General features: G+C 42.2%; 1 protein-coding gene across 5 annotated transcripts in view; it reads left to right on the forward strand.

The window, feature by feature from the left end:
* The window catches only part of TBCE (tubulin folding cofactor E), a 109,900-nt gene that overhangs the window by 32,171 nt on the left and 61,006 nt on the right, over nucleotides 1-16,723 (forward strand). For all 5 annotated transcript variants that reach the window (XR_016388026.1, XR_016388025.1, XM_022553147.2 and 2 more), the window contains exon 2: nucleotides 1,175-1,308. Coding sequence is in view for 3 of the 5 variants with exons in the window: in XM_022553145.3 (XP_022408853.1) it covers nucleotides 1,175-1,308 (134 nt within the window). In the remaining 2 variants the exon portion in view is untranslated. The remainder of the gene's footprint in view (nucleotides 1-1,174; nucleotides 1,309-16,723) is intronic.

Below are 16,723 nucleotides of genomic sequence, written 5' to 3' on the forward strand. Positions count from 1 at the left end.
TCTTACAAAAAGTCCTAACCTTGGGCTTCCCTGGTGGCGCAGTGTTTGAGAGTCCGCCTGCTGATGCAGGGGACACGGGTTCATGCCCCAGTCCAGGAAGATCCCACATGCCGCGGAGCGGCTAGGCCCGTGAGCTATGGCCGCTGAGCCTGCGTGTCTGGAGCCTGTGCTCCGCAACGGGAGAGGCCACAGCAGTGAGAGGTCCGCGTATTGCAAAAAAAAAAAAAAAAAAAAGTAACCACTATACCATTACCACAGCTAAAAATTTAACCATTATGCTTTCCCTTTTTTTCCCAAAATAAATGGATTTTGTCTTTGCCTTATGGGAAGCAATTATTCTTGAATATCATCAACTATTTAGTCAGCATTCAAATTTTCAGTTTTCTCATAATTTATTTTGAAAGTTATTTACAGTTTTTAAGAATTTAGGTTCTAAATGAAGTCTGTACATTGCAGTTGGCTTACATTTCTCTTAAGTTTCTTTTAATCTCTTTGTTTTCCTTCCATCTTGCTCTTTTTCATCTGTTGAAGAAACCAACTTGTTGAAGTGGGAGTTGGACCTAGTGATCATTCCTAGATAGATGATACTTTTCTCTTAGGCTCCTTGTTTTTAGGGTTCTGAAATTTTCTTTTTTTGCTGCACCATGCAGCTTGTGGAATCTTAGCTCCCCGACCAGGGATCAAACCTGCACTCTTGGCAGTGGAAGTGCAGAGTCCTAACCACTGGATCGCAAGGGAATTCCCTGAATTTTTCATTGTACGCGTTCCTTCCTGCATCTGTGGATTTGTGTTTCTCCTTCCTGGAGAGAGAACCATGCCCATGCTGCCTGTTTCCTTTCCCTTTTCTCTGTAACCTTTATCCCCCTCTCTTCTATTCTCCTTCCCTTCCCACCCCCTTCAGTAAATGATAGAATACACAGTCATGTGATGTGAGCTAACTGGAGTTAAGCGAGCTTTCTTAAAAAAGGATTAAATTATCAAAATATAGTTAGAGAGTAAAGTAAAGTCAAATTCTGAGAGTCTGGTACCTAAACCTTTAGGTTCTTCCCTTCACCAAAATGTGAAGACTGAATTGGGTAGAAGCGTTGACCTCATGAATAGCTACGTAAAGTTAAAAAAAATATTTTTTTAAGAGTTTTACTACGTCCTTGTCAATGTTGTGTTTTCTTCCTAGATCTCCTCATATTTTGGATTCTGGCAATGTTATGATGAATGACACTTTGACATCAGATGTCATTGGTCGGAGAGTCGAAGTTAATGGAGAACATGCAACAGTGCGTTTTTCTGGCGTTGTCCCTCCTATGGCAGGTAATTTATGATTTGTGTGTGTGTATTTATTTTGTAGTTTCTGGGTAGGCTTCTCAGCAGTGCTTTATAACACCAGTTTTGAGGAAACTAACAACCAAGTTATATATACCTCTGATATACAGTTGTTTTCTTTCTGTGACAATATCCTGTGATATCCATGGCTTTATTTGATTACACACTTATCTAATTATTCAGTGTTGCTATTTTATATTAAGTCAACCTTAAAATATCTTCTGAGTAAACTTTAAACACTAATTAAAAATCTTGAATTCCCATAATCCTAAGCTCAAAAATGAAGTAATATTTGTGGAATTTCTCTTATCGTTAATCCATGTGTATGTTGTAGTTTAAATTGATATAAATACAATTTTGTGTTACCGTTTTTAACTTATGATTTGGTATATATTTATCTGTTTCTGTAGCATCATTTTACTTGTATTTCCTTTTTTATTGAGATATAATTGACATAATATTAGTTTCAGGTATACAACATAATGATTCAGTGTTTGTATACATTGCGAAACTATCACCACAATAAGTCTACTTCACGTATATCACCACACATACTTATACATTTTTGAGAATTTTAAGATCTCTCCAGGACTTACTTATTTTATAGCTGGAAGTTTGTACCTTTCGACCTCTTTCACCCATTTTAGCCACCTCCATCCTCCACCTCTGGCACCACCAATCTGATCTGTTCTCTGTATCTATGTGTTCTTTTCTTTCCTCCTCCCTCCCTCCCTCCTTTTCTTCCTTCGTTCCTTTCGCCTTTCCTTCCCCTTCCTTTTTTGTTTCTTTTATTTATTTATTTTGTGAATTTTGAGTATTTATTATTTTTGCATTTATGTATATATATTTTTAACATCTTTACTGCAATATAATTGCTTTACAATGGTTAGTTTCTGCTTTATAACAGTGAATCACTTATACGTATATCCCCATATCTCTTCCCTCTTGCATCTCCCTCCCACCCTCCCTATCCCACCCCTCTAGGTGGTCACAAATCACTGAGTTGATCTCCCTGTGCTATGCGGCTGCTTCCCACTAGCTATCTGTTTGACATTTGGTAGTGTATATATGTCCATGACACTCTCTCACTTCGTCCCAGCTTACCCTTCCCCCTCCCCATGTCCTCAGGTCCATTCTCTACATCTGCATCTTTATTCCTGTCCTGCCCCTTGGTTCTTCATAACCATTTTTCTTTTCTTTTTTTTTTTTAGATTCCATATATATGTGTTAGCATACGGTATTTGTTTTTCTCTTTCTGCCTTACTTCACTCTGTATGACAGACTCTAGGTCCATCCACCTCACTACAAATAACTCAGTTTCATTTCTTTTTATGACTGAGTAATATTCCATTGTATATATGTGCCACATCTTATTTATCCATTCATCTGTCAGTGGACACTTAGGTTGCTTCCATGTCCTGGCTGTTGTAAATAGAGCTCCAGTGAATGTTGTGGTACATAACTCTTTTTGAATTATGGTTTTCTCAGGGTATATGCCCAGTAGTGGGATTGCTGGGTCATACGGTAGTTCTATTTTTAGTTTTTTAAGGAACCTCCAAACTGTTCTCCATAGTGGCTGTATCAATTTACATTTCCACCAACGGTGTAAGAGGGTTCCCTTTTCTCCACACCCTCTCCAGCATTTATTGTTTGTAGATTTTTTCATGATGGCCATTCTGACCAGTGTGAGGTGATACCTCACTGTAGTTTTGATTTGCATTTCTCTAATAATTAGTGATGTTGAGCATTCTTTAATGTGTTTGTTGGCTATATGTATTGTTTGTTGACTATATGTATATCTTCTTTGGAGAAATGTCTGTTAAGGTCTTCTGCCCATTTTTGGATTGGGTTGTTTGTTTTTCTGGTATTGAGCTGCATGAGCTGCTTGTAAAGTTTGGAGATTAATCCTTTGCCAGTTGCTTCATTTGCAAATATTTTCTCCCATTCTAAGGGTTGTCTTTTGGTCTTGTTTATGGTTTCCTTTGCTGTGCAAAAGCTTTTAAGTTTCATTAGGTCCTATTTGTTAATTTTTGTTTTTATTTCCATTTCTGTAGGAGGTGGGTCAAAAAGGATCTTGCTGTTTTTTATGTAATAGTGTTCAGCCTATATGTTTTCTAAGAGTTTTATCGTGTCTGGCCTTACATTTAGGACTTTAATCCATATTGAGTTTATTTTTGTGTATGGTGTTAGGAAGTGTTCTAATTTCATTCTTCTACATGTAGCTGTCCAGTTTTCACAGCACCATTTATTGAAGAGGCTGTCTTTTCTCCATTGTGTATTCTTGCCTCCTTTATCAAAAATAAGGTGACCATATGTGCATGGGTTTATCTCTGGGCTTTCTATCCTGTTCTATTCTATCCTGTTCCATTGATAGCTACACAGGCTTCTTGGTGGCTACAGCAGCAGCCTTAGCATCTCATGGGTCTCCTTTTTGTATCCATTCAGCCAGTCTGTGTCTTTTGGTTGGAGCATTTAATCAATTTACATTTAAGGTAATTATCGATATGCATGTTCCTGTTACCATTTTCTTAATTGTTTTAGGTTTGTTATTGTAGGTCTTTTCCTTCTCTTGTGTTTCCTGCCTAGAGAAGTTCCTTTAGCATTTGTTGTAAAGCTGGTTTGGTGGTGCTGAATTCTCTTAGCTTTTGTTTGTCTGTAAAGTATTTAATTTCTGCGTCAACTCTGAATGAGATCCTTGCTGGGTAGAGTAATCTTGGTTGTAGGTTTTTCCCTTTCATCACTTTAAATATGTCCTGCCACTCCCTTCTGGCTCGTAGAGTTTCTGCTGAAAGATCAGCTGTCAACATAATGGGGATTCCCTTGTATGTTATTTGTTGTTTTTCCCTTGCTGCTTTTAATATTTTTTCTTTGTATTTAATTTTTGATAGTTTGATTAATATGTGTCTTGGCGTGTTTCTGCTTGGATTTATCCTGTATGGGACTCTCTGCGCTTCCTGGACTTGATTAACTATTTCCTTTCCTGAATTAGGGAAGTTTTCAACTATACTCTCTTCAAATATTTTCTCAGTCCCTTTCTTTTTCTCTTCCTCTTCTGCGACCCCTATAATTCGAATGTTGGTGCATTTAATGTTGTCCCAGAGGTTTCTGAGACTGTCCTCAATTCTTTTCATTCTTTTTTCTTTATTCTGCTCTGCAATAGTTATTTCCACTATTTTATCTTCCAGGTCACTTATCCATTCTTCTGCCTCAGTTATTCTGCTATTGATTCCTTCTAGAGAATTTTTAATTTCATTTATTGTGTTGTCCATCATTGTTTGCTTGCTCTTTAGTTCTGGTAGGTCCTTGTTAAACGTTTCTTGAGTTTTCTCCATTCTATTTCCAAGATTGTGGATCATCTTTACTATCATTACTCTGAATTCTTTTTCAGGTAGACTGCCTATTTCCTCTTCATTTGTTAGGTCTGGTGGGTTTTTATCTTGCTCCTTCATCTGCTGTGTGTTTTTCTGTCTTCTCATTTTGCTTATCTTACTGTGTTTGGGGTCTCCTTTTCGCAGGCTGCAGGCTCATAGTTCCCGCTGTTTTTGGTGTCTGCCCCCAGTGGCTAAGGTTGGTTCAGTGGGTGTGTAGGCTTCCTGGTGGAGGGGACTAGTGCCTGTGTTTTGGTGGATGAGGCTGGATATTGTCTTTATGGTGGGCAGGACCACGTCTGGTGGTGTGTTTTGGGGTGTCTGTGACCTTATTATATTTGAGGCAGCCTCTCTGCTAATGGGTGGGGTTGTGTTCCTGTCTTGCTAGTTGTTTGGCATAGGGTGTCCAGCACTGTAGCTTGCTGGTTGTTGAGTGGAGCTGGGTCTCAGTGTTGAGGTCTCTGGGAGAGCTTTTGCTGTTTGATATTACATGCAGCTGAGGGGTCTCTGGTGGACCAGTGTCTTGAACTCAGCTCTCCCACCTCAGAGGCACAGGCCTGACACACCGCCGGAGCACCAAGACCCTGCCAGCCACATGGCTCAGGAGAAAAGGGAAAAAAATAGAAAAGGAAGGAAGGGAGGGGAGGGGAGGGGAGGAAAAAATAATTGAATGAAAGGTATTTAAAAAATTATTGAAAATTAAAAAACTAAAACTTAATTTTAAAAAAAGAAAGAGGGAGTAACCAAACAGAAAAGCAAATCCACCAATGATAACAAGCGCTAAAAATTATATTAAAAATAAACAAAAATGGACAGACAGAACGCTAGGAGAAATGGTAAAAGCTAAGCTATACAGACAAAATCACACAAAGAAGCATGCACATACATACTCACAAAAAGAGAAAAAGGAAAAGAATATATATATATCTATATGTTAAAAAGAAGGAAGAGAGCAACCAAATCAGTAAATAAATCGAATGATAATAAGCTCTAAATACTAAACTAAGATAAACATAAAACCAGAAACGAATTATATGCAGAAAGCAAACCCCAAGTCTACAGTTGCTCCCAGAGTCCACTGCCTCAATTTTGGGGTGATTCGTTGTCTATTCAGGTATTCCACAGATGCGGGGTACATCAGGTTGACTGTGGAGATTTAATCCCCTGCTCCTGAGGCTGCTGGGAGAGATTTCCCTTTCTCTTCTCTGTTCACACAGCTCCTGGGGTTCAGCTTTGGATTTGACCCGCCTCTGCATGTAGGTCACCTGAGGGCATCTGTTCCCGCCCAGACAGGATAGCGTTAAAGTAGCAGCTGCTTCGGGGGCTCTGGCTCACTTAGGCCGTGGGGAGGGAGGTGTATGGAATGCGGGGCGAGCCTGCGGCGGCAGAGGCCAGCGTGACGTTGCACCAGCCTGAGGTGCGCCGTGTGTTCTCCCGGGGAATTTGTCCCTGCATCCCGGGACCCTGGCAGAGGCGGGCTGCACAGGCTCCGGGGAGGGGAGGTGTGGATAGTGACCTGTGCTTGCACACAGGCTTCTTGGTGGCGGCAGCAGCAGCCTTAGCGTCTCATGCCCGTCTCTGGGGTCCGCACTGATAGCCGCAGCTCGCGCCCGTTTCTGGAGCTCGTTTAGGCAGTGCTCTGAATCCCCTCTCCTCGCACACCCTGAAACAATGGTCTCTTGCCTCTTAGGCAGGTCCAGACTTTTTCCTTGACTCCCTCCCGGCTAGCTGTGGCACACTAGCGCCCTTCAGGCTGTGTTCACACAGCCAACCCCAGTCCTCTCCCTGGCGGGTGAGCAGACAAGCCTCTCGGGCTGATGAGTGCTGGTCAGCACCCATGTTCCGTGCGGGAATCTCTCTGCTTTGCCCTCTGCACCCCTGTGGCTGCGCTGTCCTCTGTGGCTCCGATCTTACCCCCCCCCACTACCTGTCTTGCCAGTGAAGGTCCTTCCTAGTGTGTGGAAACTTTTCCTCCTTCACGGCTCCCTCCCACTGGTGCAGGTCCCGTCCCTATTCTTTTGTCTCTGTTTTTCCTTTTTTCTTTTGCTGTACCCAGGTACGTGGGGGAGTTTCTTGCCTTTTGGGAAGTCTGAGATTGTCTGCCAGCGTTCAGTAGGTGTTCTGTAGGAGTTGTTCCACATATAGATGTATTCCTGATGTATTTGTGGAGAGGAAGGTGATCTCCACGTCTCACTCCTCCATCTTGAAGGTCTCTCCCCCTTTCCTTTCCTTTCCTATCCCTTCCTTTCCCTTCCTTTCTTTTTTCTTTTCTTTCTGAGGGTGGTCCTTTCGTCTTGTTTGTAGTTTCCTTTGTTGTGCAAAAGCCTTTAAGTTTCATTAAGTCCCATATGTTTATTTTTGTTGTCATTTCCATTACTCCAGGAGGTGGATCAAAAAATATCTTGCTGGGATTTATGTCAAAGAGGGTTTTTCCTATGTTTTCCTCTAAGAGTTTTATAGTGTCCAGTCTTACATTTAGGTCTCGACTCCATTTTGAGTGTTTTTTTGTGTATGGTGTCAGGGAGTATTCTAATTTCATTCTTTTACATGTAGCTGTCCAGTTTTCCCAGCACCACTTATTGAAGAGACTGTCTCTTTTCTCCATTGTATATCCTTGCCTCCTTTGTCATAGATTAGTTGACCATAGGTGCGTGGGTTTATCTCTGGGCTTTCTTTCCTGTTCCATTGATCTATATTTCTGGTTTTGTGCCAGTACCATACTGTCTTAATTACTGTAGCTTTGTAGTATAGTCTGAAGCCAGGGAGTCTCATTCCTCCAGCTCCATTTTTTTCCCTCAAGACTGCTTTGACTATTCCGGGTCTTTTCTGTTTCCATACAAATTTTAAGATGTTTTTGTTCTGGTTCTGTAAAATATGTCATTGGTAATTTGATAGGGATTGCATGGAATCTGTAGATTGCTTTGGGTAGTAGTCATTTTCACATTATTGATTCTTCCAATCCAAGAACGTGGTATATCTCTCCATCTGTTTGTATCATCTTTAATTTCTTTCATCAGTGTCTTATAGTTTTCTGCATACATGTCTTTTCTCTCCCTAGGTAGGTTTATTCCTAGGTATTTTATTCTTTTCGTTGGAATGGTAAATGGGAGTGTTTCCTTAATTTCTCTTTCAGATTTTTCATCATTAGTGTATAGAAATGCAAGAGATTTTTGTGTATTAATTTTATATCCTGCAGCTTTACCAAATTCATTGATTAGCTGTAGTAGTTTTCTAGTGGCATCTTTAGGATTCTCTATGTATAGTATCATGTCATCTGCAAACAGTGACATCTGCAAACAGTGACTTCCAATTCGTCTTCTTTTGATTTCTTTTTCTTCTCTGATTGCCATGGCTAGGATTTCCAATACTGTGTTGAATAATAGTGGTGAGAGTAGACATCCTTGTCTTGTTCCTGATCTTAGAGGAAATGCTTTCAGTTTTTCACCTTTGAGATGTTTGCTGTGGGTATGTTGTGTATGGCCTTTATTATGTTGAGGTAAGTTCCCTCTGTGTCCACTTTCTGGAGAGTTTTTATCATAAATGGGAGTTGAATTTTGTCAAAAGCTTTTTCTGCATCCATTGAGATGATCATATGGTTTTTATTCTTCAGTTTTTTAATATGGTGTATCACATTGAGTGATTTGCATATATTGAAGAATCCTTGCATCCCTGGGATAAATCCCACTTGATCATGGTGTATGATCCTTTTAATGTTTTTTGGATTCTGTTTGCTTATATTTTGTTGAGGATTTTTGCATCTACATTCATCAGTGATATTGGTCTGTAATTTTCTTTTTTTGTAGTATCTTTGTCTGGTTTTGGTATCAGGGTAATGGTAGCCTCATAGAATGAGTTTGGGAGTGTTCCTTCCTCTGCAGTTTTTTGGAAGAGTTTGAGAAGGATGGATGTTAGCTCTTCTCTAAATGTTTGATAGCATTCACCTGTGAAGTCGTCTGGTCCTGGACTTTGTTTGTTGGAAGATTTTTAATCACAGTTTCAATTTCATTACTTGTGATTGGTCTGTTCATATTTTCTATTTATTCCTGGTTCAGTCTTGGAAGGTTATACCTTTCTAAGAATTTGTCCATTTCTTCCAGGTTGTCCATTGTATTGGCATAGAGTTGCATGTAGTAGTCTCTTAGGATGCTTTGTATTTCTGTGGTGTCTGTTGCAACTTCTCCTTTTCCATTTCTTTTTTTTTTTTTTTTTTTTGGTTTTTGGTTTTTTTGTGGTACGCGGGCCTCCCACCGCTGTGGCCTCTCCCACTGCGGAGCACAGGCTCTGGACGCGCAGGCTCAGCAGCCATGGCTCATGGGCCCAGTCGCTCCGCGGCATGTGGGGTCCTCCCGGACCGGGGCACGAACCCGTGTCTCCTGCACGGCAGGCGGCCTCTCAACCACTGCGCCACCAGGGAAGCCCTCTTTCTTTTTTTGTGTGTGTGTTACGCAGGCCTCTCACTGTTGTTGCCTCTCCCGTTGCGGAGCACAGGCTCTGGACGCGCAGGCTCAGTGGCTGTGGCTCACAGGCCCAGCCACTCTGTGGCATGTGGGATCTTCCTGGACTGGGGCACGAACCCGTGTCCCCTGCATTGGCAGGCAGACTCTCAACCACTGCGCCACCAGGGAAGCCCTCGTTTCTTATTTTATTGATTTGAGTCCTCTCCTTTTTCTTGATGAGTCTGGCTAATGGTTTATCTTCTCAAAGAACGAGCTTTTAGTTTTATTGATCTTTGCTGTTGTTTTCTTATTTTCCATTTCATTTATTTCTGCTCTCACCTTTATGATATCTTTCCTTCTGCTGACTTTGGGTTTTGTTTGTTCTTCTTTCTCTAGTTCCTTTAGGTGTAAGGTTAGATTGTTTATTTGATATTTTTCTTGTTTCTTGAGGTAGGCTTGTATTGCTATAGACTTCCCTCTTAAAATTGCTTTTGCTGCATCCCATATGTTTTGGATCATCATGTTTTCACTGTCATTTGTCTCTAGGTATTTTTTGATTTCCTCTTTGATTTCTTCAGTGATCTCTTGGTTATTTAGTAACATATTGTTTAGCCTTCCAAGTGTTTGTGTTTTTTACGTTTTTTTCCCTGTAATTCATTTCTAATCTCATAGCATGTGGTCAGAACAAATGCTTCGTATGATTTCAATTTTTTTAAATTTACTGAGGCTTGATTTGTGACCCAAGATGTGATCTGTCCTGGAGAATGTTCCATGCGCACTTCAGAAGAAAGGGTTATCTGCTGTTTTTGGATGGAATGTCCTGTAAATATCAATTAAATCTCTCTGGTCTATTGTGTCATTTAAAGCTTGTTTTTTCTTATTAACTTGCTGTTTGGATGATCTGTCCATTGGTGTAAGTGAGGTGTAAAGTCTCCCACCTTTATTGTGCTACTGTTGATTTCCTCTTTTATAGCTGTTAGCAGTTGCCTTCTGTATTGAGATGCTCCTATGTTGGTTGCATGTATATTTATAATTGTTTTATCTTTTTCTTGGATTGATCCATTGAGCATTATATAGTGTCCTTCCTTGTCTCTTGTAACATTCTTTATTTTAATGTCTATTTTATCTGATACGAGTATTGCTACTCCAGCTTTCTTTTGATTTCCATTTGCATGGAATATCTTTTTCCATCCCCTCACTTTCAGTCTGTATGTGTCCTTAGGTCTGAAGTGGGTCTCTTGTAGACAGCATATATATGGGTCTTATTTTTGTATCCATTCAGCGAACCATGTCTTTTGGTTGGAGCATTTAATCCTTCACGTTTAAGGTAATTATTGATATGTATGTTCCCATTACCATTTTCTTAATTGTTTTGGGTTTGTTTTTGTAGGTCCTCTTCTTCTTTTGTGTTTCCCACTTAGGGAGGTTCCTTTAGCATTTGTTGTAGAGCTGGTTTGGTGGTGGTGAATTCTCTTAGCTTTTGTTTGTCTCTAAAGCTTTTGATTTGTCTGTCAAATCTGAATGAGATCCTTGCTGGCTAGAGTAATCTTGGCTTTAGGTTCTTCCCTTTCATCACTTTCAGTATAGCATGCCACTCCCTTCTGGCTTGTAGAGTTTCTGCTGAGAAATCCCCTGTTAACCTCGTGGGAGTTCCCTTGTATGTTACTTGTTGTCCCTTGCTGCTTTCAGTAATTTTTCTTTGTTTTTAATTTTTGCCAATTTGATTACTTTGTGTCTCGGTGGGTTTCTTCTTAGGTTAATCCTGTGTGGAACTCTCTGTGGACTTGGGTGGCCACTTCCTTTCCCATGTTAGGGAAGTTTTCGACTATAGTCTCTTCACATATTTTCTTGCGTCCTTTCTCTCTCTCTTCTCCTTCTGGGACCCCTGTAATGCGAATGTTGTTGCGTTTAATGTTGTCCCAGAGGTCTCTTAGGCTGTCTTCATTTCTTTTCATTCTTTTTTCTTTATTCTGTTCTGCAGCAGTGAATTCCACCATTCTGTCTTCCAGGTCACTTATCCGTTCTTCTGCCTCAGTTATTCTGCTATTGATTCCTTCTAGTGTATTTTTCATTTTGGTTATTGTATTGTTTACCTCTGTTTGTTTGTTCTTTAATTCTTCTAGGTCTTTGTTAAACATTTCTTGCATCTTCTCGATCTTTGCCTCCATTCTTTTTCCAAGGTCCTGTATCATCTTCACTGTCATTATTCTGAATTCTTTTTCTGGAAGGTTGCCTATCTCCACTTCATTTAGTTGTTTTTCTGGCGTTTTATCTTGTTCCTTCACCTGGTACATAGTCCTCTGCCTTTTCATGTTGTCTGTCTTTCTGTGAATGTGGTTTTTGTTCCACAGGCTGTGGGATTGTAGTTCTTCTTGCTTCTGCTGTCTGCCCTCTGGTGGATGAGGCTATCTAAGAGGCTTGTGCAAGCTTCCTGATAGGAGGGACTGGTGATGGGTAGAGCTGACTGTTGCTCTGGTGGGCAGAGCTCAGTAAAAGTTTAATCCGCTTGTTTGCTAATGGGTGGGGCTGGGTTCCCTCCCTGTTGGTTGTTTGGCCTGAGGTGACCCAACACTGGACCCTACCCAGGTTCTTTGGTGGGGCTAATGGCAGACTCTGGGAGGGCTCACGCCAACGAGTATTTCTCAGAACTTCTGCTGCCAGTGTCCTTGTCCCCACAGTGAGCCACAGCCACCCCCCGCCTGTGCAGGAGACCCTCCAACAGTAGCAGGTAGGTCTGGTTCAGTCTCCTGTGAGGTCACTGCCCCTTCCTCTGCATCCCGATGCACACACTACTTTGTGTGTTCCCTCCAAGAGTGGAGTCTCTGTTCCATCAGTCCTCTCGAAGTCCTGCAATCAAGTCCCGCTAGCCTTCGAAGTCTGATTCTCTAGGAATTCCTCCTCCTGTTGGCAGACCCCCAGGTTGGGAAGCCTGACGTGGGGCTCAGAACCTTCATTCCAGTGGGTGGACTTCTGTGGTATAATTGTTCTCCAGTTTGTGAGTCACCCACCCAGTGGTTATGGGATTTGATTTTACTGTGATTGCGCCCCTCCTACCGGCTCATTGTGGCTTCTCCTTTGTCTTTGGATGTGGGGTATCTTTTTTGGTGAGTTCCAGTGCCTTCCTGTCGATGATTGTTCAGTTAATTATGATTTCGATGTTCTCGCAAGAGGGAGTGAGAGCACGTCCTTCTACTCCACCATCTTGAACCAATCAATGAATATTTAAAGTCAGCTGATGAGCAACCTTAATTGTTAATTAAGCAACGTTGTGTACCATGTGTTTTTACATATGCTCTCCACTTTGAACAAGAACATCATTACAACTCTAACATTATAACAACAACTCTAAAATATAGATGTTATTTGTCCCATTTTTATCGATGAGGAGACCAAGACTCAGGTCTCAAAGCTTTCTTGTAAAGAGCTGGGATTTAAATCTCTGCTTTAGAACCCATACCATTTCTGTTCCATTGCTTCTCAAGAATATGAATATTTTAAAATTCTTGACACATATTGCCAAGTTGCTGTCTGAAAGTATTGGGTCAATGTCCAGTTCTTGGAAACTTCTAATACCCCAGTGTTCTGGGAAGCAGATTTAGATGGAGAGTCACATTTAGGAAGTTTACTGTTCAAAAATTGTATTAGGGAGTACTCTTAGGATTGATCCTAATGAAAGGGAGTGGATTGGGCGGAGGGAGAAGTTGGGCTGTGATTATTCTAAATAAGGGTTTCAGCTGACCCCATGGGGGAACGCTGAAGATAGGAAGGCCCTTCAGAGTCTTTCATAGTTGAGGTATGATAATCTTTCACTGGGTTCTGGTTGCCTTAGGTAGGAGGTGTGCTCTGGGGCAAGGTGCTTTTTTCAGTGGAGACAATTCTAAAAGAGGGCCCACACTTGAGTGCTAACTGCCAAAAGCCAGTACGCCCAGCAGCTCGGGGGACTACGTTCCAGTTCCTAAAGGCAGATTGGAGTGGCACCTCACAAATACAGTAACTTAGATGGAAACTATTTATTGATAGTTTAGCAAATCTGATGTGGTATATATTACTTTCATTTATTAAATTGCCTGTGATTTTGATACTTTCTTCATGTATATATCATCAGACATTTTTTCCCCCTGAAAATCGTAATTTTGCAAAGCGGGAACTACTGCATATTTACTCTTCATTAATTATATCATTGTATGGGGCATTCTTTCCATTACTCTACCTCAGTTGGTGCTACTCTTGGATTTCTTTTAGAGATCACCTGTGGGATTGGTACAAAGATGCAGAGAAATTGAACACAGATTTAGTACTTACTCCTGGGGTTACTTCACTGGATGTTGTTACAGGGCTGTTGTGACAACTAAATGAGCTAAAGGCTTAAAGGCACTTAGACTAGTTACTGGCGTAAGCTGAGCACCTGGAACTGCTGCGCCTAGCACTCGAAGTCCCTAGTAGGTGTTCAGTATGTTTGTTGAATGACTGAATGATCTCTCATCCAGTGAGGTAGACAGCATCATCCCTGTTTTCTGGATGAGGACACGGAGGCACAGAAAGGTTAAGTAGACCTGGTTAGGAATTGATGAGGCAGAATTTAATCCAGGTGCTCTGCCTCTGCACCCCTGTGCTGAGTAAAATGCGGAAGAAACACAAAGTAAGGGCGTATCTGGAGCTGTGAAGGGTTAACAGTGCTCAGGGAGGTGTCAGTTCAGGGGAAGGAATGAAGGTAGTGGGGATTGATCTGCTGCTGTGTGCTAGCGATTTCTGTTTTATCTCCTTTAGGGCTGCAGTGGACGGAGCTCTGAGCACAGTTTCCCAGCCCTAACCAGTTGGTGCCCCAGGTGGTCACAGGGCCGGGCACTCCTGCAGGGGATCTGGGCAGGGCCTCTAGAGCTGGCTGGGCTGTTTGCTAAAGCACTTTAGTCCCCTCTGCCTAGGATGATCCTCAGCTCCTCCCAGGCCTCTCCTTCAGGCCCCCCAGTTAAGTCCAAGGGGGTGGCTCCCACTGCTGTCTGCAGGCTCCAGGTACGATCTCTGGGTGGGCCTTCCTGCGTCTGGCTGCCACTTGGGGGATAGTCACTGTTCACAAAAAAAAGCTTCACTCCTTTACTTCAGTTCTTCTGTTTCTAAAGTCACAGTATCTGAACGTTTGACAAGTGTGCCTCCGTACTTTAGAGGACCAGGCGGCACCCAGACCAATGGAGGCAGAGCCACAGCCAGTGGGTCCCGTTCCTCAGTCCACCCACGCCCTCTGCACCTGCTCCACCAGGCTGCTTTCTCTGGGGAGCTGGTTTTGTTCTGTTGCCCTTCAGCAGGAGCTGAGGGAAGTCAGTTGTCTGCAGCTGGGAGATGGAGACTTCTTTGCCTTCTCCTCCTGGGAGAGTCCAGCTTCAGTGCTGGGCAGATGGAGAAGCGAGAAGGGTGGGTGGGAACCAGGCTGCTCAGGGCCCTGGGACATGCTCTCTCCCGAGCTCTGAAACCTGGAAGAGTAAGGAGGACCCCGGGAGACCCCACGTGCAGCATAGGGGTGGCAAGCAGCCCTGTATGGGGGCCCAGAGGCCCAATTCCTCTGGCCGCTCATGCCGCTGGACTTTGAATCACTCCCATAATGCCTCCCTTCGCCTCAGGGTAAACAGCCGGCTGTACGCTTCACTTAAGCTAGCGGTGAGCTCCCTCACCAACCCCTTGGGGCGGCACTGATCCCAGCCCCTCCGCACATTCCCCAGGGTGGTCCTGAGGCTCAGAGGGCTTCCTAGCGGACAGCCTTCATTAAACTGTGAAACTCCACAAATCTGCTTCACCCCAGGAAAGCAGGGGCTGACGCCTTGGCCATCCCATAGACACTGCAAAGCAGAGTATGCGGGCCCCGTGGGGAGTATCAGATCTTCTGGAAGCCTTGCTGCTGTGTTTTCTTTCTCTTAGTATTTATTAACATAAAACGTGACCATAGTAAAAATACAGTACAAAAGGGCTTATTCTGAAAGGAGCTGTGTCCATCTGTGGGTGTTTCTTCATTCATTGTCTTTGCTGTATTCGTGGTTAATCCTGCTCAGTCTGAGGTCATAGTGTTTCTTCAGTTATGAGAAGTTTTCTTCTAAGATACCTTTGGTAATTTGACCTTTTTATTTTACCTGCCTTTTTTTTTTTTTTCTGGCAGTCCTATTGGTTGGATACAGGATTTCCCGCATTGATTCCTTTTTTTTCTTCCTTACAATTTATTTGTTGAAAAAATTATGCTGTTTGTCTTGTAAAATTTCTCATATTCTGGATTTTTCTGGTTGCATTCCCATGATGTCATTAATACGTTTTTCTGTCCCCTGCATTCCCTGTAAGTTGGTAGTTATGTATAGGCTTGATTAGATTCAGGTATGATATTTTATTTTTTCAATACTCTATAGGTGATGTATAGTTGAGTCAGGAAGCGCATAATGTCTGGTCGGGTCTCTTTTTGCTATATGGTAGCAGCTGTTGGTGTCTATGGCTTACATCCATTATCTCATTTGGGCTTGTAAAGTGGTGACATTCTGATAATTTTCTTTCTTTTATCATCTTTCTTCTGGCGTATGAGACAAGTAGCTGGACAAATTATATCATGGAAAACTTCCCTGTGTTAATTACTTACTTTCCAAAATAATTGAGTGACTGAAAGGCAGGATAAATGTTTGATTCTTTCCTTGTTTATCAGTCTTCATGATAATGAGTTGATGCACTAGAAGACTAGTGAACTTAAAAACAGTCTTTATAAAGTCATGGGTTTAAACATATTTGATAAATTTCAGTCCATTGCTGTTATTATTCTTGTTGATTGCTCAAATTATCCCATCTTTGGCAAGTAGAAACCCTTTCAAACTGGCTCCTCAGTACTTTTGATGTGACCCAGTGATTTTTGATAGTTTCCTTATTCCTCATAGGATGAGGAAACTATCAAATGTGCAAGGTTTATCATACATGTGTTTTGCCTCACGTCACAATCAGCCATTTCTCCAAGAGCCTGATTTTTTTTTTTAAGTGGCAAATAGCATTTGGAGGCCTCAATCATTTTTAAAAAAAATAAATTATTTATTTTTATTTTTGGCTGTGTTGGGCCTTCGTTGCTGCGTGCGGGCTTGCTCTAGTTGCGGCGAGTGGGGGCTACTCTTCCTTGTGGTGCGCAGGCTTCTCATCGTGGTGGCTTCTCTTGTTGCGGAGCATGGGCTTTAGGCGCGTGGGCTGCAGTGGTTGTGGCACATGGGCTCAGTAGTTGTGGCTCGCAGGCTCTAGGGTGCAGGCTCAGTAGTTATGGCGCACGGGCTTAGTTGCTCCGTGGCATGTGGGGTCTTCCCGGACCAGGGCTCAAACCCGTGTCCCTGCATTGGCAGGTAGATTCTTAACCACTGCGCCACCAGGGAAGCCCTGGAGGCCTCAATCTGAGCTCTAAGGGTGCTTATTGCTACTGGGTTGGTCCTTGTTTCTAGGCCTTTTTTAGTGGGCAGAGCTATATTTGTAGGATTAATTCCTAGAAGTAGAATAGATTTAAGGAGGCTATGTGTACTTTTTTGGTACTCATTATAAAATGTTTCAAACGTACAGAAAAGTAAACAGACTAGTGTAGGAAGCACCTGTGTATGCTTGTTA

The sequence above is a fragment of the Delphinapterus leucas genome, chromosome 16 (genome assembly GCF_059928025.1).
Source record: "Delphinapterus leucas isolate spDelLeu-1000000601 "Yukka" chromosome 16, BTC_Dleu_Yukka2, whole genome shotgun sequence".
Taxonomy (NCBI): Eukaryota; Metazoa; Chordata; class Mammalia; order Artiodactyla; family Monodontidae; genus Delphinapterus; species Delphinapterus leucas.